The sequence below is a fragment of the Pimephales promelas genome, chromosome 14, assembly GCF_988280905.1.
Source record: "Pimephales promelas chromosome 14, fPimPro1.hap1.1, whole genome shotgun sequence".
Classification (NCBI taxonomy): Eukaryota; Metazoa; Chordata; class Actinopteri; order Cypriniformes; family Leuciscidae; genus Pimephales; species Pimephales promelas.
In genome coordinates this window covers 25,378,643-25,406,418 of record NC_142782.1, presented here as the reverse complement: position 1 = coordinate 25,406,418, position 27,776 = coordinate 25,378,643, and the positions used below count along the sequence as shown (strand labels likewise).

Genomic DNA, 27,776 nt, shown 5'->3' with positions numbered 1-27,776 from the left:
GTTGTCTGCCACCTAGTGGATTAAATAGGATGGGTTGGTTGCATTAAATCATGTAGGCTAATTTTATTCCAACGCAGTACTTATTTTTTCCTTGAAACAGATACAATACATATGTTTAATACAATGAAAGCGAATTACAATTTTAAATGCCAAGCTACAAAAAAAGAGATAAACCCATATGAACCCATACGAAAGTTTTGTGCGAAGAACTTGACTAAATACTAATATTCAGTAGGCCTATTCCCTTGTGCACCGCCTTGCGGTCATGACGTGATAACAAAAGGGGTTTTGCACCATTTACGTCAGAGCGGCGCCATTTTTTAGTTGAACACGACAGCTGGAATGATCTCATAAACAACACTCGCTCACCTGCTCATGACTCAAAGGAATACGTTAATGATGTTTTTTTAATGATACTCGAAACTTGCCATTAAATATAACCTGAATCTGATTTTAAATTATGGGAAACCTACCTTAACATTTTCTGCCTTGGAACTGCATGACGGTAAGTGATTATTACAAAATGATAACGTTTTTTATTTTGGGTGGAACAAAACTTGACATCATTGAAATGTGGATAATAGCCTAATAAAGTGTGGACCATATTTTCTCCCTCCATTTAATAAATCAACTCGCAACTGTTTTGACTATTTTAGTCAGGCTACTATACAATGAATAAAAATAATAACTAAAAAGAGAAATGCGTTGAGTGCCAGTAGAGGGCAGTATGCGTTCAAGTTTTAGCAACGTTGAAAACATCAATTAATAGAGGAGTCAAGATTGTTTACATAACTCTGTTAACTTTAATACTTGAGAAATGCATGAAAATATACTCTTCATGAAATAATAAATATAAAATTTCTTTATGAACAAATGCACAATTTACAAAATATAAGTGTCATCTCTGTGAACTATTTAAGTTATTCAGTTATCTGTCAGTGACCATATCACATAATAGCAGTCTCTATTACATATTTTAGGTTTTTAACCTTTATATGATACTGATAATTTGGTATACTTTCTTTTGCCCCATTTCACTTATTAGAAAAAAAAAGCACATTCATGTTTTGCTGTCTGCTCTAATGGGGCAGGAGGGAACAGTCATGTGGGTATTCACATCAAGGTAAAGTCTTAGCTGATACTTATGAATGAAGTCTGGTCAGAGTCATAAGTATAACAAAATGTTCTTGTTTTTCTTTTACCGATATTCTTACAGACTACCATTCTGCCAGATGTAACAATTAGAAATGTCTCACATATGTCTGCTGTTACATACTACAGCAACTAATTTATTGTAGGCACTAAGGCAGACATTCAAAATTGATCTAAGCAGTACCTAAATGTACTTTACTGCCATTTATTTTTACCACAGGTAAAGTCACTCAGATACAATTCTGATCGTGTTGGTTTGTGAGCTTCCAAGAGACCCATTCCCTCTTCAGGAAGTGAAAAGCAGTTGTGAAATGAGACCGGCCAAAAGGCACGTCAGCGCATATGTTGGGTTTGGAGCAGTGGAGTCAAGTACGCTGGGGTTTGTGGGCAGGCTAGGGGGCTTCAGTCTGTCTCTGAGCGGCGTCCGTCTTTGCTGTTGTTCCTGCCGTGTTTGAGGAGGTTCCACCGTCACATAGCCATTGGTTATCCTCATATTCAGGTGTGGAGTTGTGCTACGGTCAACATGAAAACAAAAATGTGGGTTTTATTAGTAAAAAGCAGCTTTCAATTTCCTGCGGTTTCTGGGATGTGTCGTGTCCTCACCTGTCTCCTATGCGCACCCACAGGTCACTGAACAGCCGTGGCCGACTGTGTGTATGATGGGTTTTACGAGGGCGCTTGTAGCGGCCAAACTCCTCTAGCTGGCTGAGACTGTCTGGCAGCAGCATGTGTGAGAGTTCTTCCTGGCTGATCTCCTCTAGCTCTGGAGGTTCTGATGTCCATTCAGTCACTGACTCAGAGCTGTCTTCAGAGGGATTCACAGTAGTCCCCTCAACCTCAGACCAGCTGCTTCTGTGAGAACAGGTGCAAGTTAAAAAACTTATGGGATGCAGAATTTTAAATTGTCGAAATACAACAAATGTATCACTATATATATATATATAAATAAAATGAGGGGTGCATGATATATCAGTACCAAATCATTTATTAGTTTTTTTTATGTTTGTCAATATTGGATATACTAGCTGATTTAATTAATGAAAGTTCATGCTTTACATTTTAAATTGAGATTATTTTTACCATCATCCAATGCTTACTAATATATTTTATAGCATTATTAATTTAATAATGTAAATAATTTAGAAAATCTAAAAATGAATATCCATTTTTTAATGATAAATTATCACTTTGTGATTTTTAAATTCAGTTGCGGTGTTTAAAATTGTTATTTTTTTTGTTTTAGTTTTCAATTTATGTAAAAAATTTTTTTTAAATAAAATAACTAATAATAAATATGTGAATATCAGCCATCTATATAAAAAAATTATATCAGGCTATCATTTTAGGTCAGAATTTTAATATAAATTTAGTTGTAGCATTTAAAATGAGTCTTTTTTTTTAGCTTTTACTGTTATTTTTGAAAATTTATTTAAAGATCATTTTAATTAAAATGTATTATTAACGAATATTTTAATATCAGACATTTATAACATGTAGCAATTTTCTGATTGTCGGCATACTTTAGGTCAGAATTTTAGTATCGATGCATCCCTATTTAAAATAGTGGATTAATACATATGAAGGTTATTTGAGAACTGGGTAGTGTCAGGAGACACCTTTGAAGTACTGGAGATAAAATCCTAGTAGTGTTTTAAAAAAGCTCTGGCTTATGGTGTGTGTGCATGTGTTTTGGAGATACCTTTGACTTCAAACAGCTTCATATCAACCTTTCGGCTTGCTAAGAATTTACAAAGAGCCAGTGAGGTCAAAACTACAACCTCAAAGTCTTGAGCTCCCTTACTGATATCCAAATTCAGACTTGCATACCAATCCACACAGCTTTTAAATGCTAGTGTTATACAGTCATGACTCTTGTTTCATTTTAGACATTTGGACATAGACTTTACCATACTGAACCAGTAGGGCGTAGCATTGCTCAAGATTATGCCACTCTTGTCACCTCCTGCTGGTGAGTACCCTAGGGCATTTCATCGAGTAACCATGACGACATTTGGTAAACCATACTTTATTCCAAACTGCCTCATTGTGGTTAGGCCAACCCACTGTGTTTAGTAGGTCCATGGCGTGTTTTGTTTGGTTTGTATCTCGTAATCACCCATATGTACACCACAAACACACGACAGGACTGGTTTCTGTCCTCAAGTTTGTGGTTCATGTGCTTTTAGTAAACACATGTCCAGCTGCCATTGCATGTTGTTTTACTTGCCCATCATATCACCTCGTTTTTTTTTTTTTTGCGCTTCACAGAGGAGAGAAAAGTGAGCTAGAGGGAGCAGGCCTGAGAAAGCTGGAAGGGTTCATGTTTCTAAACCACAGTCAGTCCGTCATTCAGCTAGTCCATCCAGTTGTCAGCTTGTTACCACAGCCACTGTCATCATCTCCAGCAATCTGAGAACCCCCCATGCTCTCTCTGCCTCTCCCACTTCCAGTGCCGCAATGTGCCAAAGGAAAACCTTTGCACTGAAATTTGCAACAGGAGATTTCTCAAATGACACCGGCTGTATGTTGTGGCAGTGGTTGGGCGCTTTTGAGTTCTAACTGCCTTTCTGAGACTGTTGGCGTGCTCGTCGCTCTCATTTTTCCATTTGCGTCTTTTTTGGGTGTTGGAGCCATTACAACAGCTATTTAACGAGTACAACCTACAAAGCCTTTGGATCACCTCCTTCCAGCTCCCCTAAAGGCCTATTGAGTAATGGTACGAGTATGCCAACAATGGAGGTGGGTTTTCTTTGTTTGAGCAGGCATTGCACCTCTCTCTAAAAGATAACTGGGTGAGGACTGAGTTTGGAAGAGTGCTAGCCCACCTTGTCATGGTTAGCAGGGGGAGATAAAAGGCATAGTTTAGCACTGTTTGCAGTTTAGCCCAGTAAGTGGAATATCCTCCTGGTGATTTACAATGTGCTTGGGGTTTCTATGTGGTGAAATACGATGCACTACTGACTCTGTGTATGTAGTATGCGTCATTATATTCTGCGCCACAGGATATTCAGGAAAGTTTGTTGTATAAATAACTTCATAATTATTGTGTGTGTGCATGGTATTGGCATGGGAGGAAACGGAATTAGTGGAAGACTGAATCTCAAAGGTGAAGAGGAGCACTGTCCTTAGTGAGAGAACCATAAAGCCAAGAGTGTGAAGCAGAGTTGTGTTCAAAATTCAGTTCCTGAAGTTGAACTGAGGTAGCAAACAGGATGAAGAAGTTCAGTTCCAATTGGAATGCAAGTTTTTAAAAAAGCCTTAAAGTTTCAAGGTTTATAAGCCGATGGAAGAGCCCGACCGGTAAAGGATTTTGAAGGCCGATACCGATACAAATATTTGTTGGTTTTAAAATCCGATATTCCGATATATCGGCTGATATATATACCGGATTTTTTTCCGGATAACAGATTTCCCTAACATTAGTTATTTGTTGTTATTTATGAGTTTTAACTAAAATAAAATGATAATGTATTTTAAAAAGAAACTTAACAGATAGTGGCATTAGCTAGCTTTGTGGTTAGCTAGTCTATGATGAGCCATAATTTAGCAATGGATTATGTCATACTGTAAATTGTAAAACATACATTTTCAATATAACAGGCCAACGAGAGTTGATACGTCTCATTGCTATAACTGTCACCCGCTATTAAAGAAATACTTCAGTCACATTGTCAAAAGTTAAAAGGACAGAAGTTAAAATCTGTCAAAAGTTAAAATTCCGCTTCACTCTCGGCTTATTTAACAGCAGCAAAACTGGACATGATAGTCACAAATTTTGTCATGCTTATTTGAGTTAAGAGAACTGATGGGGATGTTCTTTTAATTGTTATTCAAGCAATGTATGTCTTGTGACCAATAGGGACAGTAGAGTGCCCTCTGGTGGACAAACTATACAACTCCAACACTCATGACATGGTTGAAGCGTGTTTCGTCCGTTTTTTATTTTATTTTAAATAAAATAAATATTCATTTATCGGCCATTATAACTGCCGATACCGATACTTTGGAAAATGCCTAATATTGGCCGATAAATCGGTCTGGATCTAGCCGATGGATTGACTGACGGATTGATTAACTTTTGTGGCCCTGGGTGGAAGAAAATTTAATTCTCCAGAATGCATTGCCTGTGTTGAATTTCTTTGCATTGCAATTCAGTAAATTCCACCGCATTCTGATTCAAATTCCGAATTAATTCCGAATTTTGTACAAACCTGGTGTAAAGTGTTTGTATGTGTGTGTACTCACTGTGTGATGGGCTCTTGTGCTGGTGTGTGCTCCACCTCATAGCCCTCCTGCCGCAGAATATCCAGTACACTATGATTGCCCAGGAAGTGACCTGTAGCACACAGGAAACAAGTAGCAGCCATGGTAATGAGGATACATTTCAGGTGGGCGTGTTCAAATATTAAGAGAAAGCAGATAGGTCCATATAGTAATGGGCGGACGTTGTCTCAAGAACCCTCGGTTTCTCTAGTTCTTGATCTTGAGGTGCACTTGTTCCTTCAAGAATAAGGCCATATAAAATGCTCCCGTGCTACTGTCTCTCCGCCTCAGCTCTCACATATATTACACTCATAATTCCTTCACTCTTGAGACATCAAACGCACGCGCTCCAGCGCCACGCTGATGAAAGCTGTTTCACTTGTCTGCGTAGCCGATAATCCTGTGTGTCACTCAACCCAGCAATAAGCGCTAATACAGCCTGACCTCATCGCCTCAGCATGCTCCTTGAGCTTATTAACGGCACGCTGAAAATCTTCAAGGCTGTCTCTTTTCATGCTTCTTTATCATCATTATTTTGCTGATCACTCGTGAAGACGGGGAAGGGGAGGGAGGGAGATGGGGCCTGCAGTGCTTTCTTGGCCGCCGAGTTCAAAGGCTGCTGGGGCGACTGGCACGGAGCGTGAAGAGGCTACCGCTGAGCGGCGGTCAGATCAGACGGACAGATTATGCCGCTACGCCCTTCGGCCCGGTGGGAAGGAACAGGCGGTCCATTGAGGCCGGTCCTGTTGTGTTCCTCACCTCGTCGTCTCCCATCCCAGTGCTGACTCCGGTTCAATGACACTGCGGCATGGTCGGCAAGCCATCACACCCACATGCTCTGATTAATGTTCATATTAAACTCGGTTAGAAATGATCTTTTATGGAAATTTCAAATAAAACAGCCAAGCCTCTGTTCATTTCATATTTGCTGTTTTTATTTGGTTTGAGCCACATTAATAACCCAGCTGGACAGACATTTGGCTACTGGAGGAAGTAGTTACTGGAGTTGTGTTTGGTTTCTAGAGGAAGTAGTTAGATTAAGTTTCAGGCTGCGGTGAGGTGCGGGTGGTCACCTGGCTACCAAATTGGTGAGGTTTTTCTTTGTTTTCTTATTTAGGCCGCGTACGGAGGTCTTTCTGAAAAGCTCTCCTTTAATTAATGCAAGGAGGCAGATGCATGCTACAAAACAAATCAGCCTGAACTAATCTCTTGCTCTTTCTCCATAGGCACCCACACCCAAAACACTGACACACGATAAATAAATATACACACACCCAGAAACAAACAAACAAACCAACCTGTGTGTCATACACACAGACTCGTTTCACTACAGGAGCTTTAGCTCTCCAAATGCTGATACAATTCATTATGTATATTTGTGGTATTTATTTTGTGACCGCAGTTAGTGTATTCTGATTACCAAGAGAAAACTGCTGTTAAGAAATCCTGAAAACACGCGCAGGCCTTAAACAAATCCATTGGAGGCTTAGCAAAAGCTCCTAGCTTTTCGCTACAGTTACACCTAAAGCCCTCATCCAAATCATCCTATTTGCGGGTGCAGTGACTGTCAGTTCATTCTTCTGATTCAGTCAAAGTATAGCACATTTGGTGGTTCCATAGGTTGTTTTTCAACCCGTAGCTAAGTCGGTAAAGCGCGCGGGAGCAATTCCATGGCTGTGGGTTCAATTCACTGGGAGTATGAATACATTGAATTCACTGTAAGTCCCTTTAAATAACAGTGTCTGGCATATTAATACATTTAAATGTTTAACTTATGTCCTTACAGACTGGCTCTGAGCTTTCTGTCTCTTTGACTTTCATCAGACTTGTTCTCGTTTTCACTCTTGGGGTAATAAGTGTTCTCAATCACTTTTTAGAAAAAATCTTTGGTGCATTTATACATTTTATGAATCCCCCTCTCCTCTCGCCTAATCTTCGCACTCAGAAGATGTACTGTGAACGGTTCAGGGGTTGCTTTGAGTGTTTTGGTTTGGGTCCAGGTATGTCAGCACCTTTATGATACATTTTACATTACAAACCACACACACACACACACACACACACACAGTCATTCAGCCCATATTTTAGACCTGTGAGTAGTGTTTTATTTTTATATGCAAAACGGACCAAACATTAACCAAAGTGAGTGAGCAAACGTTAAAGCAAAGTAGTTCAGTTATGATTTGTACATACTTTGAACTATTTGCATAAACCTTTTATCTACTAAAAGCATTGTTACTGCATTAATATACATACATTGCGGTAACCCTATGGTATATGTTTGTCTGCTGTGACATTTAATATGTTCCTAGATCAACATCCAGGAACTACATTCCAATCAACCAATCAAATTTGAGGTACAAGTTTACAGTGTATGCCAAGTTTAGGCTTACAACAAGGGTTAGGTGATTCTACATCAGTGTTATTCACCTATCATTTCTCTCCAATTTTAGGGATAAGATTGGGTTAGGACTACATTTTCAGGAAAGAATGTTGTATGTTGATCCAGGAACGTGTCTTACTTGGCAAAATCACGGTGGCTTCTATGGATAGACAGCCAACAAACAAAATATTTCTTGGGGAAAGGGAACATTTGAAAGTGAGGAGAAAGCACACATTGAGATCTGTGGTATGAAATTGAAATGCATTGTGGTCCGCCAGGCTGCTGTTGTCTTTGATCATGGTACTACTTTTGTGTTGTTTGTTCTCTACTTGCTGTCCATTATTATAAGCATGTGTGAATCTGGGTGTGTGTGTTAGATGATGCTCAAGGGAAGCCTTCACTTCTGAGTTATTCGTTTTTCTTCTATCCTGCGCTCAATCCCCTGTGATAACCCAACAAACTACTGACCTGCAAAGCAGCACAGCTCCATCTAATCCACACACACATACTACCCTCTGCAAGTTTTTACAGCAGCAGGAAATCTATAAATCTCGACATGGTCTCTGAGTCAACAAAACCTCTGCGCCGCCCTGAGTGTGAGCGAGAGTATATGACCACAGATCAGCTCTCACACCTCCTATAAATCTCTAAAGATCAGGAAATTCCAGCCTTCAGGCCATCCCAGGGATCTGAGCTGAACCCAGAGATTAGTGAGAATTAAGGGGGTGCTTCTCTCTTTTACCTGTCCAAAGGGACTCCTCTGGTGGTAGTTCAGCAGACTCCATAATGAGGGGACTCGCTCTGTGGCGCTGCCATAGGGGAACTGGACTGAACTACTTCAAGGTCTGTTTGGGGTTCAAGGGTTTGATGCCGAAACGTTGAAACTGTTTCCTTTATGGCTTTAAATATTTACATTTCTCTTACAGTGACTGTTGGGTGGCGGGCAAGCAGATTTACCAAAGAGAGAGAGAGAGAGAGAGAGAGAAAGTCAGTCCAATGGATGGGGACATTTTCACAGTTGGGGAAATGTGAAAATGGAGGAATTAGACAAAAACAGGCAGAGTAGGAGCGTATTAACAGTCAAAACTCACAGGGGTTAAAGCATTTAGGGGAAATTGCCCCTACAGTTTGTTTTAGTTTCTGACAGCTGGGGTCTCTACTTTTTTTCTTGGAATGTTGAAGTGGCTTTGAAGCAGTAAACAGAAAGAAGCCTTTTCTTGCACATAAATACATGTAATGGTATGTGCACACATACTCGAAGAGCAAAAACTACATTTATTGACAGGGCAGTGCACAAAAAGTGTGTGTGTGTGAATCAAATTTATACTGTACAGCCAATGTAGCATATAACTGCATATATATTAGAAAATAATATACAGTTAAGCCCAAAATTATTCATACCCAGGCCAAAGTTTTTGTGTATTTTTACATGGTGAATGGGTATCTACTGACTGCCATTGACACAAGAGCGTGGGCAAAGACTGTAAGACATTGTGTTAGAATGATATTTGGTAAAATAGTATTATTATAATTTTTTTTTACATTTTGACAAAAAGTTCCATGTCCAAAATTACTTATATACCAAATCTCATTGCAAAATTCTCAGGAAATGCAATCTTCTGCAATATTCTAAATATTCCTGCCTGGTAACTTCTAGCATGTTCTAGAGCTTTGTAATCAACTCTAAATTCAGAACATATACATGTTTGCTAAAAAGTTGGTTGGTCTGGTCAATTGCAAGTCATTGTTGGTTGGTCTGGTCAATTGCAAGTCATTAAGACCAAGGAGCTAAGGACAGTTGTGCCTGTATAATATATTTATTTAAGTGAAATTACTGAACTTAAATATACAAGTTTGATAAGAATGATCATTAAAGAAGAAAATTTCAAATGGCACTTAGAGGCTTTTGCATCTGAACTCTTCATATATATATATATATATATATATATATATATATATATATTAGGGGTGGGGTTATGATAAAACTAGACTAGATACAATGGAAACATGAAAACTACTTGTACACCAAGAACAATGACTAGCAAGAAACACCTCTGAATAATCAAGACGATAAGACGATAATCAAGATGACATCCAATAAGAATATATATGTATATATATATATATATATATATATATATATATTTTAGATGCTATTATTGTATATATAAACATCATAACTGATGGTTATCATGGTGACTCAATATATTGTTCACACACTGTGTGATTTCACTCCATTTTAATTGTGGTTGTCACTCCCAAGACTCTGACTTTGTTGACTCTGCAATTATTCGCACTGTTATTTTTTCTGTTGTAAAGGGACAGAAGGCTGCTTAAATAATTTGCCTAATAAATCACAGACTTTGTCTTGGAGTGCATCCACATATTATTTGTGTGTGTGTGTGTGTGTTGGACAAAATCACGTGTGCAGGTAAGCATCTGTGTTAGTGCATCACAGTGTAAACAGTGTGTGGGAGAAGAGAGATCATGTGTTATGTGTGTAATGTGACCTTAAATTCCATTAGCACCCAGATCAGTTGTTTTAGTAGCTAATGAGGCGTGTAATGACAGAGACTGATAATGAGCTCTGCTGGTCTAATTAGCACCGAGAGTCACTTTAGCACTACGTACTGAGAGATGCAGACCAACATAACACCGCAGCTCAAGACAAACAGACTGTTTTCTCCAGGGTCCTAAAAGCCATTCAATTTTCATTTTAAATTTAAGAGCTTTTTTATTGTGTATTTGGAGGGACCATTTAAGGACTCAGATAAAACTGATTGCCTTTTGAGCCTGCATGAGATTAACTTTCTATTATATAATATTCCTTGCCAATAAGAGGACCAATCGCAGTGGTTATTGTGATGCCATCTGGTGATGTCCTCTTTTAAATCTATAAGCACTTTAAACGACTCAATTTAAAGCAATTATTTTACAGTCAGGCTGCTTTTTGCATCCCAGTTTAGCTCAAAAGTATCCACAAAAGTTCTTAATTTAAACAATCCATCAGAATGAACTTTTACTAAAATGAATTGTACCCAATGCAAATGGTTCCAATGCTTCATATTGCTTTATCAAACAATTGTGACCATGCCTATTGTCCTATTACATTCACTAGTTAACATAAGGTACTTTGACATCATCTTCCCAAACCACTGGAGCTTTTGTTATGTTTTTTTAATGACTGATGCAGCGCAAAGAACATTGGGAGTGAAGTGTCCTTCGATTGGACACCAAAAAAATGTTTATGTCAAATGGCCCTTTGAAGCAATTCTTTTTGAGCACTTCTGTAAGGAATGACAATACAATGACCACCACAAACAACTGCAAAACACATGTGTTGAGAGTTCCTCACCGCACACACACACACACGGATGAGTGATCACATTCATACAAACACTGTAAAACATAAACACTGTCCCTTGGTCTTAATGGAACTGACTGTAATACTGCTTTAGAGCCTGTGATATTAGCTTTGCCATTTATCAGTGTCGTATGCATGTCAAATCAATAGCAAAACAAATCTAAGGCCATTAATGCGAAGACAAATGCTCCCTATCACATGTAGTGTGTGTATTAAAGAAGAAAGTGGTTGGCCTGGGTTGTGGCCATTGCAGGAAATTCCTAGGGATGTTTTCAATAAGAGCACGAAACTCCAAGCAGCACCGAGGAACCAGGCAAATGAGAACCTGCTGAAACGCCATACACACGCTCTCTCCTTGCTCAGCAAATGGCTAATTAGGATGTGAGTGAATATGTATGAGGAAAGCAAAATGATTTTTATTACACAAACAATGTTTACCATCATATACAGTAGCATTGCCTTGGCATAAGGCTTTGTAAGATATACGCGTTTGTCGGAGAATTGTTAATAGATTTCTAGTGGATGTGAAATAGTTTGTGTCTGTGATCTCTGATCTGTACCATAAACAGATGTGCCATGGTGGTGTGTTCCTGCTTATCATCTGACCTGTTATGTAACTTGCCAGTCCTTCTCACACTCATAAAAAAACAAAGCGAAAGAGAATAAGAATTGCTCTTCTTATGAAAAATTGTGTCCAGTCTCGTTCCTGGAGGGCCAATGTCCTGCCCTGAAAATTTTAGCTCCAATCCCAATTCAACAAGATCTCACTGGGCATAGAAACGTCCAATCCAGGCAGGTGTGTTAAGGCAATTTGGAGCTAAACTCTGTAGGACAGTGGCCCTCCAGGACAGAGTTTGGACACCCCTGGTCTACATGAAGCCTTGGTTTTAATATATGTGATTTACTACTCCAAACCAGTAGGGAGCAGTAACTTCTACTTGTGCTTCTACCACAGGAATTTAAAAGAATAGGGCTAAATCCGAAATCGCCTCTAAACCATCAATCACTATTTCTTACTTTAGTCCACTAATACAGTTCACTTGAAGAAGGAGTGAATGAAAACTGAGCCAAACTGAATCAAGTCTTATTCATAAACAAATCATTTAGTTTTGTAAACTGTGTGTCTGTTGATTCATTGAACATATCCAATTCAAAAGAATGATTCATTCATGAAAGTGAATGCCAGGTCTAAGGATGATCCGATTGTATGGATGACTTTTAGGGAACTTTTTTTTTAAAAAAAAGGTGTTTTGGCGTCAGGGTTGGGGGAATGTGTGAGTGCATTTTCCAAAAGAGTCTTAGCCTATGTCATAAGGGCTTCCTGTTGAATCAAAACATGCTTTTGGAAAGTCTACAAAGCAAAGGTGGCAGGTTTGCTATGGAGGAAAGATGGATGGCTTGTTTAACCACTTTACCAGCACAATGTGTACTTTAATCACCCCAACAGAAACTTGTGGAGCACTCTGGTAACTGTAGAACCCTCTGAGCCCAGCTTTACAGCTGCCAATTTTGCTTTCTGTCAATAGTTCTGACTAGGTTCTGTGTGAAATGGTCCAAATGAAACTGTGAGTAACTCAAACAAGAGCTCTGATTAAACACAGTTAGAGAAAGGACAAAAACTCCAGAGACAGATAGACAAACTAACACTGCAGTTGCCGAACTATTAGTGTGTTGTATTTGTCACATTCTTGATCTTTTACAGATTTTGAGCTATATAAATAAAAAAAACACAGGGCATGATCATGTTATAGTCCACTTCTATTTCATTAACATTTACAAATTGACAGACAGGCACACACACACACACACACACACACACACTTGTCCAGTAGAAAAACACAACCGTTATCCATGAGGACTTGAAGGTCTTTGTCACCGCCTCTGTTAGAAATCTGCAATTGTAGTAATTCGCGGACTTATCAACTTTTTCGTGACTTTAATTCAACACCCTCGACATGGCACAGCGTGGATGAACACAATGTTTGAGGAGAGTGTAAGGCTGTCAGTCACCACGCCGGTGTGGATACTGTCTTTCAGAATCACAGATTATTCCTTTTTTAAGTAAGACCAACACAAGAATTTTTACCAGGAAATCTGATTAGTAAGAAACATCCACTTTTGTTCTGGTTCCGACATTGCAGTAAATTGCGCTACTTAAATCTAACGTTCGCTTATCATATCACGCAAAACTGTGCAAAACATATTATTTTTTCTTCTCAAATTGTTAATGTTAACAACGTCAGCAGCATTGCGCGACTATATGTAATGTCCATCCAATATGTATCCTTGTTTTCGCATGGGTCTGGTCTTTTTTTCTGTAGCCAACATGATATCATGACTTTTGCGTAAACATACACGCCACTTGACTCGAAACTTGACTCGTTATCTCTACGCATTTTGAGCTATCCGCGTGTATGCGTGTATGTCTACACCATTAACGTCAGAGTGATTCCGCGTGTCTGTACACACCGTCAAATGTCCGCACGAAACGAAGCAAAATGTAGATCTACATCTGGGGAGCGATCTTTTTTTTTTCCTAGGATGGCAAGAGAACAGTCATAAATGCCATTAACCCCAGTGATGGTTAGGTTTAGGGATGGGGTTGAGGTAAGTCATATATTTATATATACAGTAATAACGTTAAGTCAACGGCGTTCATAAACACGCTGAAAAGCGATTATGCGTGTTGATAGCACACCAAAAATGGAAATACGAATTGGCGTGTCATACATACGCCATTTCATGAGATCAGTCTGCCGAGACTTTACAGATGTGACGACGTAATTATGCAAAGACATGCTCCTGCGGAAATCCACCAGTACCACTGGAGTTAAAAACATTATTACAAGCTTACCGCTTTGAATCGAGCTAAGGCAAGCAGATAGTTTTGAACACTGGCTGGTTATGTATTTTCTCAAATATGTATTTTGGATCATTTTTAACCCAAAAAATGCTATGGACTGCAGCTTTAAAACAAACCACTCACACAGATGAGAGTAGCTGTCAGTCCTCTCACTGGGTCTCATTCACTATTACATGCATTCAAGTGTTCTTAATTATGTGTGCTCAAAAATGTTTTCACTAAATTTAGAACAGGTGTGTACATGTGTGCATTTCTATTCTCATTCTAATGAATCCGAATTATTCTAAAGTGTGTAGGCAGAGTTAGTAATTGGCATAATACACACCTAAACTCTCACTATATGCAACCCTTTTGATGATTCAAAATTTCATGAAAATAATGCGTTTTGTGAGGTATGCATTTGTCAAACAGACATAGAATCGCACACAGGTGCACAGAATAGGAATGTAAGTGATGTGTTCTCAGTCGTGGGAAAAGTTCTGAGGGCCTTTTGGTTTTACTGCCATCTGGGGGAGTTTTTGTGTGTGTGTGTGTGTGTTGTTTTGTATGTGAAGCTGGACCTATTCCTAGTCAATGTCAACTGACCTCATCTTCACGTTGTTAAGAGTGTGTATGTGTGTAATGGTTATAAATGTTGTGTGACTCACCAGCTCCGAAAGCAAAAAAGAATCTTTGGGTGGGGCTTCTCTGAAGGAGGGCAGAGACACGGCGGGCCATTCGCTCGTTGCGTTTGTAAATGAGCTCCTGCCGCAGGTAACTGTCAATCTGCTGCGCTGTCAAGCGCTCGTGAGCTGGCAGGGAACTGTTGATGAAATGTGGAAGCTGAGAGAGGAAAAAGAGAGAGAGAGCTGTTACTAAAGGCCTGGCATGAATCTTAGTCTGTGTATGTGATGAATTGGGCAGCTGAGACGTTTATGACGCTTTGTGGAACGTGACATCCACACACACTTACAAATGCTGTTTTACTGTCTTGGACTCCTTTGATTTGCTGCAGGGCAAAGTGTAGAAAGCTTTCTACAGCGGGCCGCGTCTCTTTACACAGTCTGCTATTAATACATAGGGATGGACTGAATAGATGGAAGGAGAAAAGGGAAAGTAGACTTCAAAGATGGAATAGAAGAGAAAAAGAAAAAGAAGATTGGGGAAAGACAATAAAGACGCCATCTTAAAGTTCCTGTGAATTGGTTTTCCGATCTGATCTGATCTGAAATGATTGAGCTTGTCCATTTTATGATTTCATTGGGTCTTTAAGACCTATTTACACCAAGTGCATTATGACCTTATGAATTTGGAAAATGTGTTTATTTTTTTTACTTGAGTTTCTAAATGTATGGAATCCATCTTTAGAATTGGAAAAGTGAGTATAGATCTTTGGAAGTTGGGGAAATATGGTAATGGAGCTCGACTCTCCAATAGATGGTCGGGACGTAAACACAACACTTCCCATGACTTGACTGCTATACATACACCAGAAATGAGGGAGGAGGGGGGTAATGGTACCAAGACGGAGGAAGCAAGATAGACTTAAAAGGGAAACTGTGAGGTGGCCTCTTGTTAGAATCCAGAGCTTTGGAACGTCTAAATACTATGTATGTGTGTGTGTGTGTGTTTATCCATTCGCCCCTCTAATGAGAGAACAGTTTGGAAATTGGGAGGCAGAGAGGGTAAATATGGCTGTGCATGTGTGTTTATCTGAGAGATTCCTGCCTGAGCTGCGCACTAAAGAACTAAAGGTGAAGTGCAGCGATGCAGAAAGCCATACGTTTGACTCCACTGTGTGTGTGTTTGTGGTGTGTGTTTTTGTATTCAGACACTGATAGATGAACTGCTGTACCCCTGCAAGTGCAAGCATCCAAACCACTTTTAGAGAAGCCTTTCCCGTAATGCCCTCTTATACGCTCTCTCTCTCTCCTCCTCCTCTTCTATATAAGACACAGTATAGAGAACCTTCAGTGTGCTAAAAGATCTAAAAGTCATGGAAATTCAGTAAAAAGAGGGAACCTGGCACTTAATGATCTGTGTTGTGCTACTTTCATGTTATCAGTGTGAAGCTGCTTTGATACAATCTGTATTGTGAAAAGCGCTATATAAATAAATGTGACTTAATGGGTTTATATATGTATACATTATCCTTGAATGCGGTTTGTATGCGGTTTATCCTTGAATTTCTGTCTGTAATGAAGAGACTAGCAAAAAACGCAACTCAAGCTCTAAGTCAAGTGTTATATCATTTCCGCATAGAATATAGAAACTGAAATCGAGAAAGAGAATGAAGTTGAGAGGCGAAGCAGTGAAAGGGAGAGGAGTCAGATACCTTATCGACAGTAAAGCCATTAGCTGCCCAGCGTCTGATCTTTGCAAGAAATATGGAACAACAAGAGAGAAATTCCGTTCCCTTACTGCTCCCTCATATTTTTCCTAAAATGTTCATTCTCTCTTGCACTATGTGTGTGTGACGTTGCTTTAATCTCTTAGTGTGCAGGGTGAAGTGGAGAATTATAGGCCATCCATCAGAAGGAACCTGTTGCTGCTCAAACTTTAAGCTCATAATGACTTCAATACATCACATACTCACATGATGCATAGAACAGGAGTGTGTGTTTTGTGTGTGTGTACCTGTGATGTGTCATGATTGAAGATGATGGAGTTGAGGTCTCCACAGTTGTAGTGTGTGATGAGGTCCTCAGTAGTGAAGGCGCCTTGCAAAATGCCTGCACGCAAACTTTCATGCTGCAGTAGAGTCTGGTTCAGAGCAAACAACACCTGCAGACACACACACAGAGAGAGGGGGGGGGGGGGGCAGTTTGTCATTTTGAACACATAAAATACACAAGTTTGGTCATTTTTTACTCCCACACACACAATATAAAGTCACAAGCACACTCTTCATTTATTCACACACTATAAACATACTTCATATGAACACTTTTCTTTTTGGAGGCGCCCAAAAATTACGCCAGCATGCTGCCAGGTACAAATATGTTGTGTAAAGCAGGCAGTTTCTAGAAAAAAATAGGTATAAGAGAGAAATAAAAAAAGACAGGGAGTGCTGCTTTAAAAACGGCTCTATCTTCAGGGTCCAAGGGTTGTAAATTTACAGCCCCCATTAAAATAAAAAGTAAACTCTCTTTAGAGAGAATTTATGGTGTGCAACAGCCACAGACCACAGTGACACTGCAGCTGTCCCTGACTCCTGGGGTTAAACTTCACACTCCCGCCCACTTCGTTCCCATACCACGCCTGATTGGCTGACTCACCCGACTCTGGCTGTCAATCGAAGTTAAGCGTTTTGACAGCACAGCCCGTTAGGGGTGGGAGGGGGTCGTTTTTTCTGTTATTTTGCATGGAAAGGTAGATCGAATGTCACACTGTCGTGCACTTTGCTGGCTAACGCGTTCATACCCGATCATGTGCGGTCAGTTGATTTGTGTACTTGATTACACCTCTCTATTCTGGCTGGATCCCGTCACATTAATTGCCTTTGAGATTTACAGGGAGTGTGTGTTTGTGAAGGTGTGTGTGACAAAAATACAGTAATGAAAATGGTCAATGAAAGCAGTGATGCTGATTGATTTATGCACTAGCTTAAAGGCTACAGAAGATTTAGTTCCTGCCTCATGCAGAAAGGTTGGAAACAAGAGTTTGTGCTCTTCTATTGGAATGAAATACAAAATGCTGGTTTGCTCACTAGTCCGACGTGCTTTGTCTATCCATCTGTCCATCTATCCATCCATCCATCTTTCTAATATATCTATTCTAATATATATTTTTATTTCATTTAAAGGATTAGTTCACTTTTCAATAAATTTTGCTGATAATTTACTCACCCCCATGTCATCCAAGATGTCCATGTCTTTTCTTTCTTCAGTCGAAAAGAAATTAAGGTTTTTAATGAAAACATTTTTCTCCATAATGGACTTCATTGGGTGCCAAATTGTTCAAGGTCCAAAAGACAGTTTCAGTGCAAACTGCAAACTGTTCAAAGGGCTTTAAACGATTCCAGACGATGAATAAGGGTCTTATCAAGTGAAATGATCGCTCATTTAAAAAAAAAAGTTTACGTTTTATAAGCTCAAACGCTTGCCTTGACTCTTCTGTTCGAACTCGTTCATCAAAATGAACAAAGCTTTTTCCGAGTCAATTCGTTCGTTTCGTTCGTTGAATGAACCAAATGACTCGGAAAAAGATGAACGACCATTTGAGCTTATAAAACTTAAACTTTGTTATTTTTATTTTTTAAATGATTGATCATTTCGCTTGATAAGACCCTTATTCATCGTCTGGAATCGTTTAAAGCCCTTTGAACAGTTTGCACTGAAACTGTCTTTTGGACCTTGAACGTTTGGTTACCAGTAAAGTGCATTATATGGAGAAAAATCCTGGAATGTTTTCATCAAAAACTTTAATTTCTTTTCGACTGAAGAAAGAAAGACATGGACATCTTGGATGTCATGGGGGTGAGTAAATTATCAGCAAAAGTTTTTTCAAAAGTGAACTACTCCTTTAAGCTTTATTTCAAAGAAAATGATTTTTAATGGTTTTATTTAACTATAACAACACTGTTGTTTGAGTAGCTTTCCCGACAGTATACCTCAGTGATACTATTTAATCTATAAAAACTTTTTTTTAAACAATTCTATTTTCAGCCTAGTGCTGTGCAGATCTTTGTTACGCTGCCAGTGCGGTAATCCCAAAATGGACCACGATCAAACCAGCACCAGAACAGCACGAATGCACTCCATCTATCGCACTTCACATCCAGCCAGCTCTCCGTGCTCTAAGCCGACCCCCTGCCGGCCCTGTAATCGCCGACCGTTTATTTCCATATTGCGTGTGTTGTTTTATTGTCTTCATTTTTTACGTTGCCATGTCATGTCGGGTGTTGCCCTCCTGTGCAGATGTGCTCTGGCTCTGTGTGCCACGATATTTGCCCACACATGGGAGCTTTATAGTGATGCCAGCTGCTGTGGCACGCTCAGATTAGGAGACGGGTGTCTGACGCATCTGTCTCGCTTCTGTGCTGGTGCCAAAAATGAGGAGTTTCCCTTAACCTTAAGCGCATTCCATGTGAGAAATAGAGAGATGAAAGGACGACTGGGATGTGATAGATAGAGGGATTAAAGGATGGGACGGCGAGGACGAAAGCGAGCCAGGAACGAGAATTGGATCATTCTGTGCTTGCTGTTCATTTGATGGACAGAGTGCGAGAGAGTGCAGACATTAAGGCCTAGTGTTTTGTGTGTGAATGTGGGTATGTGGGATGAAGGATGGCTAAAGTGTGTGAGAATGTTCCATTTGTTGAAGTGTGAACACCCTTAAGCATCCATTGTGCTAAACAAAAGCATATTTTCACAGCACTTTCTCTCTGGGAATGGAGATTTCACTGGGTGGTGGTATGTGTGTGATTTACCCAGATGGACTCTTCTGTGATTCTTGACATATGAGAGGCCCAATTTATTACCCTATAATAACATCCGTTTTGGTGGTCAGTTTAAAACAGGATGATGTTGAAAACAAGTGTTAAGATTTAGATTTCAAATAAACCTGAAAAGTATGTCTGGGAGAAACAGTGGTGAGAATTTCCTTTTCGTGATTGGATCACTCGAGATGGATAGTAGGTGTAAACGGGGCTTGAGTCTCATGGACTGATTAAACACAGAAACCCCTTTGCAAACAAAAAAAGTTTGGAGAACCATGCTTCTGGAACGTCTTACCTTCTCCCAAGCATTGCATTCCAAAATTTCATTAGCGGTTTGGAGAAAATAAATAGAGAAAAATACCGAGTGAGGGAGGGAAACACAAAGAAGAGAATGTTAATTCCCATGTAATGATCCCAAATGAGAGGAGGAAAAAGAAGCATGCTATTTCATTGACACGTGTGAGTATGGACGTAGTTGACTTCTTGCTCGTTCATGTTAGTGGTCTAGCGAACTTCTTTTTTAGTTCAGCTGGCGCAGATCCTCCACACGACCAACACACAGCTCATTACACTGTCATTCTTACACCTTCATTTCTTAGGGTGTCTTTCTTTATTCAATTATTTGACTCGCTTGTCTTCATTGTTGTTTATGGAAAGTTCTGAGGTAGAACAGAGGGATGGAGGGAGAGAGGATGGCAAAATAAATAATAGCTGGCTGCAAACGCATGTGCACCACAGCTGGAAGTGATTTCGTCTCTTTTAGAGTGGTCAGATGCATTATGGGAAAAGTGCAGATGGGCACAGGTGCAGTTGGTGGGCAGTGCTAGCCAAAATCAGCTCAGCGTATCCAAACATAAAAAGAAAAACAGCAGTCGAGCACAGCTGACCACTTCAAACCAACATCTTGTGGATGACACTTGCTCTTTATTGGTCATTAATTAGAGGTTCTCTCTTTCTTGCCAAATTTATCCCTAAACTTTTGTTCTCGCTCCTGACTGCCCCCTACATGTCACAGAGATATTGTGCATTTTGTGGATAAACTTGGGATAACTCATACATGGCATGACGTTTTTAGTTTCTAATCTTTCAGCAGAATGTTTTTCATAGCAAGCTTGGACAAAATTAGAATGTAAGAATTGGACGCCTTTAATTCTTGAATGAGAATTTGAACTGAAAGCATAGTATTGTCAATACAATAATACTCCCGTAGACAAAATTTCCACCACATTGTTTCAGGAAACTTTATAAAAATCGCAAAATTGTGATCTATTCATTTTGTCATATTTAATGAACAAATATAATATTAATTAGTCCATTAAAATAAATTATTTGCATTTATTTTTGTTCCATATTAATTGTACTTCCTAAAATTGAAATTTGAATTCAATTAGAATTTAAATTCTTCTTCTATTTTAATTTGAAGTTCAAAAGGCAATTTTCAATTCTATTTCCAATGATACACACTCCTGAATCAAAGTAGGTGAGATTTTAATGTTGTCTTGCCATTCTTCAAAACCATTTTGAGTCAATTCTGCATTTTTTCTTGCATTACCCTTAAAATGACATCTTTGTACCTTTTTTACTCCTAGAAGTTACATATAAGTACCATAGAGTATACGTACTTTATTATTAAACTTTTTGTGATAAAAAAGGTACAGAGATATCATTTTAAGGGTACTGCCCCAGTGACAAGCTGTTGCACCCCTACAGGTACATTTTTTTTTTACACATTTTTCTTTCTGTGCTTAAGGGGTTAATGCATTGCCCTAAAGAAACAGAGCAGACCCTTTGCAGCATATATGCTTTTGAAGCCCTTTCTTAACCATAGTTTCTCTTTTTACTACCTTGCATACTAATTTTACATGCTTTCCTTGTCTTGTCTTTTCTTTTAGTCTAGGACTCTCTAAAAGTTACTGCCAAGAGAAGTTTGGTAGCTTATTGGTGCATTTTGGTTTTCCTCTCCTTCCTGGCTTGCCAGACAAATCTCTTCATCTCTCTGTCTAATCTCTCCATGCACTCGTCTCCATCCTGTCAGTCTGTGTCTTGAACCCGCTGTCAGCCTGCAGTGACCATCTGTGTCTGTTTAATAAGATCATGGAGAGAGTTTTTATTTTCTCTCGCACACCCTCTCTCTCACATTTTGCACTTGTCCAAAAACAAACTCTGCCATTTGACTTGGCAGCACCGGTAGCGAAGTCTTCAGCCGTTCTTTCCCCTTAAACAAAAAAGGAAAACAAGACGAAAGAGCAGGAAAATAATCAACTGTTTCTCAGCGCTCCTGCTGCTTCTGTGCTGTGAGGAGAAGAAAGTGGGAAATTACAAAAGAGTATGAAACGTGTAGAGAAAGTGAAAGGGTACACCACTGAGAAACAGGAAAACGCTCAGACCGGTCTCTAGGAGCTAAGGGAAAGATGGAATGGAGGGATGAATAAACAGAGCAGGAGAGGAGTATTGTTGAGAGGGGTCAGAGGTCAAATAAAACTCAGCCTCCTGAAAGCCCACCGCTCTGAATAAACATGCCAGTAGAGATGAGCTGAACTGCATGGGGCTTTAGGACACTTATTAACCCCTGTGTGTGTGTTTGTGAGAGAGAGGGAGTTAAGTTTTGAGGGGGGAGTACTGTTAGGACATGATTGGTTTTCTGAACGACGAGTTTAACATACAGCTCTTGTGTTTTCGTACTGATTCTGACGAGATTGGGAAGGTCATGAAGTGTTTCTGAAGGACAAGCGCTATGGATGTACATGAATCATGAAACCCTTTGAAATAAAAAGAGACGTATATATGTGGTCGATGTATAATATAACACACTACCATTCAAAAAAACATTTTATTTTTTATTTTTTTATTTTTTTAAGAAGTCTCGTGCTCACCAAGGCAGCATTTACTTATAGGAATATTGTGAAATATTTTTAAAATTTAAAATAAATATTTTCTACTTTGAATATATTTTAAAATCAAATTTATTCTTGTGATGGCAAATCTGAATTTTCCAAGACATTACTCTAGTCTTCAGTGTCTCATGATCCTTGAAAAATGATTCGTAATTTTGATTTAAATTTGTGCAAGAAAAACATGTTTGATTCGGATGGTATTAAAATCACCAAGCTCATCAGTAGAAATGAACAGTACAAAAAAAGCATGTTTAATGTAAATATATAAAAATGGAAAAAAAATGTATGCAACAGGATAGTCAAAAAACATATTTTGCAGTATATAAACAACAGAAGTCAATGAAAATTCCTCATTATTGATACAAACAAAAACGTGTTTGTGTGTGTGTTTGCTTGTCCTGCACTCTTGCATTGATCTTCTCACATTCTGATGATAGTAGCCCCTCCCACTGGGAGAGATAACTGACTCCCACTGCTCTTTATCAGACCCTGGGGCGTCTGATAGCATCTAAACCATATGATGCTCATTCCTGAGCAGAGCGAGAGAGAAAGACTGAGAGAGTCCTTCCAACTTCTCTCTTATCTACACGATAGGCTTTTGTCCGTTTAATGCCCTCGGACAGCGTAATTCTTCTTGAGTGATTTATAGTTTTCACAAACTCTTGCTGGATAGTGTGCTGAAACATGAGTGTAACCTATAAGTTTTAATATGATAATAAATGTGCTAAGGAAACTGAGGGGGGAAGCCTCCTACCGCTGCTGTTCATTCATACAGACAGACCTGTGTGTGTTTGAGAGAGACTAAATGAGAAGCAGACAGTGACAGTGTGTCATGTTCTCCAGCTCAGAGTCACAGATGAGATCTGGAGCACAGATGGACTGCTTTCCACCCAAACCTGCAGTCTTACCAACATCACGTCCTCTTTCTCCCTCTCTTTCTACGATTCATCCTCATCATAATGTTTATTCTCCTTTCATCTACTCTCGGCCCTTCCTGTGCCATTTTCCTTTCATGTGCGTATGTGTGTGTCCACTAATGTTGGCCGACTCTGAGTGTGATTGTATAGTCAACATGTGCTCCATTTGGTTTTTACATGACTGTAGAATGCACTGACAAAAAAAATTGGCCAAAAATGCCATAAAATCCCACTTTCGTTTTTGGCTGAAAGAGAAAATAGACCAAATAGTTGAACAGAAAGCTTTACTTTATTCAATAACAGGTTCATTCAAGGCTTTAAAGACCCCACATTTTTCAAATTTCCCACATTTTGTAATCAATTACTCAAAAAAGCAATAAAATGTATGTTATTTACATTAAAACAAGCATTTTAGCAGACCAGCTAAAAGAAATATACCTTGCTTAATTAAAAAAAATGTAATTCAATGTTGAATAAATACTGAGAAAAGCACAATCAAAACATATGGGGTCGTATCTTGCACCTGGCACAAATGACTTCGTACACCGACGCATTTATCATTCCTATTTTGCACCCGCGCAAAGCGGGCTTTACCCTCCACAGATGCACGTCGGTAAACTATGGAATGAACTTGAGCTCCCTGGGCGGGTCGACGCATAAAAGGAGGCATGTTTTGGCGCAAACATTCCCTGGTGCTATTTTGCAGTTCCAGAAAACAATTCCGCCACTGACCAGAAAAAAACCTATTCTAAAGTTAAAGGTGCGTTGCGCGTACATTTAGATGCTATTTTAAGCGCACATGCTTGGCCATAATACAGAGTGTGAACAGCGTGCATACAACGTAGATGATTCTCTCATCTACACAGATGCATTTTTTACTTTTCGCAAATGATACATTATTATAAGGAAAACTATTAAAACACGAGGGAAATCATTGTTGTCTCCATGACGATGGGAAAAATAGGCATAAACCTTACACATTTACCTACATTACCATATGCATGTTTAACCGAAGCTAAGAGGCTTTTATCCCGCCGGTTAAATAGAGCATGACAGTCCCACCCACAGCCGGTGGTGCCGGGAGTAAAAATTCAATACAATTTCTCCATTGACGTTTGAGATATAAGCTATAAACGTAACCATACATGGTAGACTTAAAACCAGCTACGGCTGTACTAAGCGATTGTATATGCTCATATAAACGCCAAAAGTTCAAGGGGCACTAACCTTGTTTTAACATAAATGCCTTTTATTTGCAATGTATTGGATAAGCACTTCATTACCCACAATCCTGAACAATCCCACAATCCTACAGTGATGCATCTGATTGGTGGAAGTCTTGTCACGAGTCTGAAACCCCGCGAAGGTATGTGAAGACTGAAGATTGTGTAATGACGTAGGGCTAAGTTCATTGGTCGCACCTCTGAGACGCCCCGCGCCATTGGATGTGCAGTTGCCGCAGCACAGCCTACGAGCGAGCCAGAAGCTCAATGTTTTAGCATGTGCAGCTGCAAATGCGTTTGCTTCAACAAAGCAAGGTAAAGGAGTTTCCCTGCACATTCACTATATAAAATTCACTGGAGGAAAAAGTTCACGTGGCCATCGTCAAATTTGGAAGTCCCTCAAAAGGCTCTTTTACTGTGGCTTCAGTCAACTTTTTTGGATTTTCTCTTCGTTTTTTCACTCGAAATGATATGTTGTATGCTTATGAGTTCAGCCGTAGCTGGTTATCCTCAGACATGTTCTAATACTCTTTAGGTATGGATTTTACAAAATGTCAATTGGATAAATGAATGGGAAATTTACTTCCGGCACCAATGCTCTCTCGGGCTGTGGGCGGGACTGTGATGCTCAATAGCAACAGCAACTTGATACTTGCGTTTCAGATCGTTCAAATAGAGAGCCTAAGTCCCGCCCCTCCACTTCCGGCTCATGGGACCTTATTTCGGAAAAATTATGAATGGTAGTCAATGGCGAGAGACAACTTATCTTTTTATTCCATCTGAACTGTGCCCTCAATTACACATATGATGTTTGTCAATTTAAAAGATAATTCTGAAAGTCAAAAACGTCGCAGTTTTTCATACAATAGAAGAGTAACATTTAGTTTTATGTGAATGTCGCTCTGTGAACTACATCTCCCGGGAAGAGAAACAAGATCCGCTGCTCGTGTGTGTGCAGTCTGGTACAAAACACTCAGGCATGACGGCGTAACGTTACGATTATAACGTAAGAAACAATGACAGACAGCCTCAGTAAAGTTAGCTTCATTCATTGGGAGAAAATAGGGTTTGGGGTTTGTAGTCTTTGTAATTACGTATTTTCACAGTCTTATACCTCAACGGTTTTACATCAAACTGCGACTTTCTTTACTTTAAAATGTATCTTTTAAATTGACAAACATCAAATGTGTAATTCAGGGCACAATTCAAACGAGATCAAAATATTTGTTGTCTCTCGCCATTGACGACCATTCAATATTTTTCCGAAATAAGGTCCCATGGTGGTCGACCGGAAGGGGAGGGACTTAGGCTCTCTATAGGGCCCATGATCTTTATTATATATTTATTTGGAGCACTATTATGGACCAATGAGATTTTACTCCGAGTGGAGCTCCTCAGCATGACAAAAAAAACTTAATCTAGGCAACCAACAAAAGCTTTTGTTGCATGTCACGGATGCAGCTGTTAAGGATAAACTCAGAGATTGAAGACAGAGGGTTTGACACTTAGGACACAGCGTTAGACTGAGTAATTTGTGTCATACCATGCACACTAATGCAACCTAAGCCCAAACAAACACAGCATTTCACGGCAAATCTTTGCAGAAAAGTCCGATTTCACACATAGACTGTGCCAGCACTGCAGGCCACTGTCTCTCAGACTAGAGGAGCAACAGAGAAAATGTGTGCTTGTGTTGAATTTGGCTAATGGTAGGCATATGTTGTCTTGACTGTGTCCTGTGTGTACTGTACATGTGACCTGATGACAGAAAACATGAAAGTGGGCATGTGTGCTTTCATATCAGGAGCTTTAACGTGTTGAATGCATGAGTGTGTGTGTGTACAAAGGCAATTGCACTCATCCAAAGGGGTCAGCCTCCTGCGTCAATTTCAATGTATTCCATTACAGCAGGAAAAGTTCCTGTCAACATGTGCGTACACACTGCAACAAGAACAAGCTGTCTGAGCCTGAGCAGATACTGATGGAGCTTTCACAGACTGGTGCACAGACGCGCCGTGTGATTCTGTGGAGGAGCCAGCGTTCTCTCAGTGCTGGCTAGAGTGTAGTCAGAGTCTGAAACCAGAATGAAATGACACTTTTTTCCTGATGGAAAATATGTACAGAGCGCTTGAGCAGTCTTATGTCATTCATTTCTCGTGCTTTTGCACTCTGTTTTTGACTCTCACCACCCCAAGGCCCTCTGTGTAACATACACTTGTGCGTTTTTATACAGATGCATTACAGATACAAATGTCATTGGATATATACAGTATATATAGTATATACTATAATATAATAAACTATATATAATAATTTTCCCAGAAATAAAATAAAAATATAGCTGTGAGCAGCAATTATCGGGGTTCAAGCAGTTTAAGGCCTTAAAGTGTTAGTTCACCCAAAAAAGGAAAATTATTATTCTCACCCTCATGTTGTTCCAAGCCCGTAAGACCTCCGTTCATCTTCGGAACACAGTTTAAGATATTTTAGATTTAGTCAGAGAGTTTTCTGTCCCTCCATTGAAAATGTATGTACAGTATACTGTCCTTGTCCAGAAAGTAAATACAGACATCATCAAAGTAGTCCATGTGACATCAGTGGGTTAGTTCGAATGTTTTAAAGCATCAAAAATACATTTTGGTCCAAAAATAACAAAAACTATGACTTTATTAAACATTCTATTGTCTTCCGGGTCTGTCCGCAGTGACACTGCCGACGTGTTCTCATCCATTTCTTTCGAGGTCTTACGTGCTTGGGCCGACATGAGGCTGAGTCATTAATGACATAATTTTCATTTTTGGGTGAACTAACCCTTTAAAGCACATGCGTAAAAAGACATTATGTTTTATTTAGCAAGCGTTTTACCATCTCAATCATTTATGGAAATTAACCATTTGCAGCCACAGGAAATTTAAAAGGAAATAAATGAATTTAACTTTTTTTAACAGTTAACAGTAATTCATTCATTGGCCAATGGCGGACTTGTTTTTTGAGATACGTCAATGTACGCATAGACAATCATTGCAGCTCGGACAAAGACACGGCATGACAATTTTCAAGTCAATCAGACTAGCGGTGAAGTATTTATAGGTGTTTTTCCCTATTATAGCGCCATCAAGTGGCCAGTTGCCACGTCCTTTTCAACGTGACCACAGAATGAGCTCATAGGTGTGCTGGGTTTGGTGAAAATCTCTCATCCGGTTCACGAGTTATAGCCATTTTAGTAAAAGTGGCTCCTCACACTTAGAACGTTTTGGTGGCCCTTAGGAAATTTCCGAAATTTCGACTTTTTTTCCGA

The 27,776-nt window shown here is 39.4% G+C and overlaps 1 protein-coding gene and 1 long non-coding RNA gene across 2 annotated transcripts in view; one reads left to right on the top strand and one right to left on the bottom strand.

Annotated features, from left to right (window-relative positions):
- The first annotated feature begins 324 nt into the window (after nt 1–324).
- On the top strand, nt 325–1,902 carry LOC148973738 (uncharacterized). The gene is made up of 3 exons (XR_016146530.1): nt 325–505; nt 1,373–1,689; nt 1,779–1,902. It is a non-coding gene; the product is annotated as an uncharacterized LOC148973738 (long non-coding RNA).
- trabd2b (TraB domain containing 2B) overlaps nt 784–27,776 on the bottom strand; it is a 53,517-nt gene continuing 26,524 nt past the window's right edge. The window contains exons 3-7 of the mRNA XM_039677290.2: nt 16,642–16,788; nt 14,673–14,847; nt 5,398–5,488; nt 1,756–2,004; nt 784–1,664 (exon numbers count right to left, since the gene is read on the bottom strand). Coding sequence (XP_039533224.2) covers nt 1,439–1,664; nt 1,756–2,004; nt 5,398–5,488; nt 14,673–14,847; nt 16,642–16,788 — 888 coding nt within the window. The 3' untranslated portion in view covers nt 784–1,438. The remainder of the gene's footprint in view (nt 1,665–1,755; nt 2,005–5,397; nt 5,489–14,672; nt 14,848–16,641; nt 16,789–27,776) is intronic.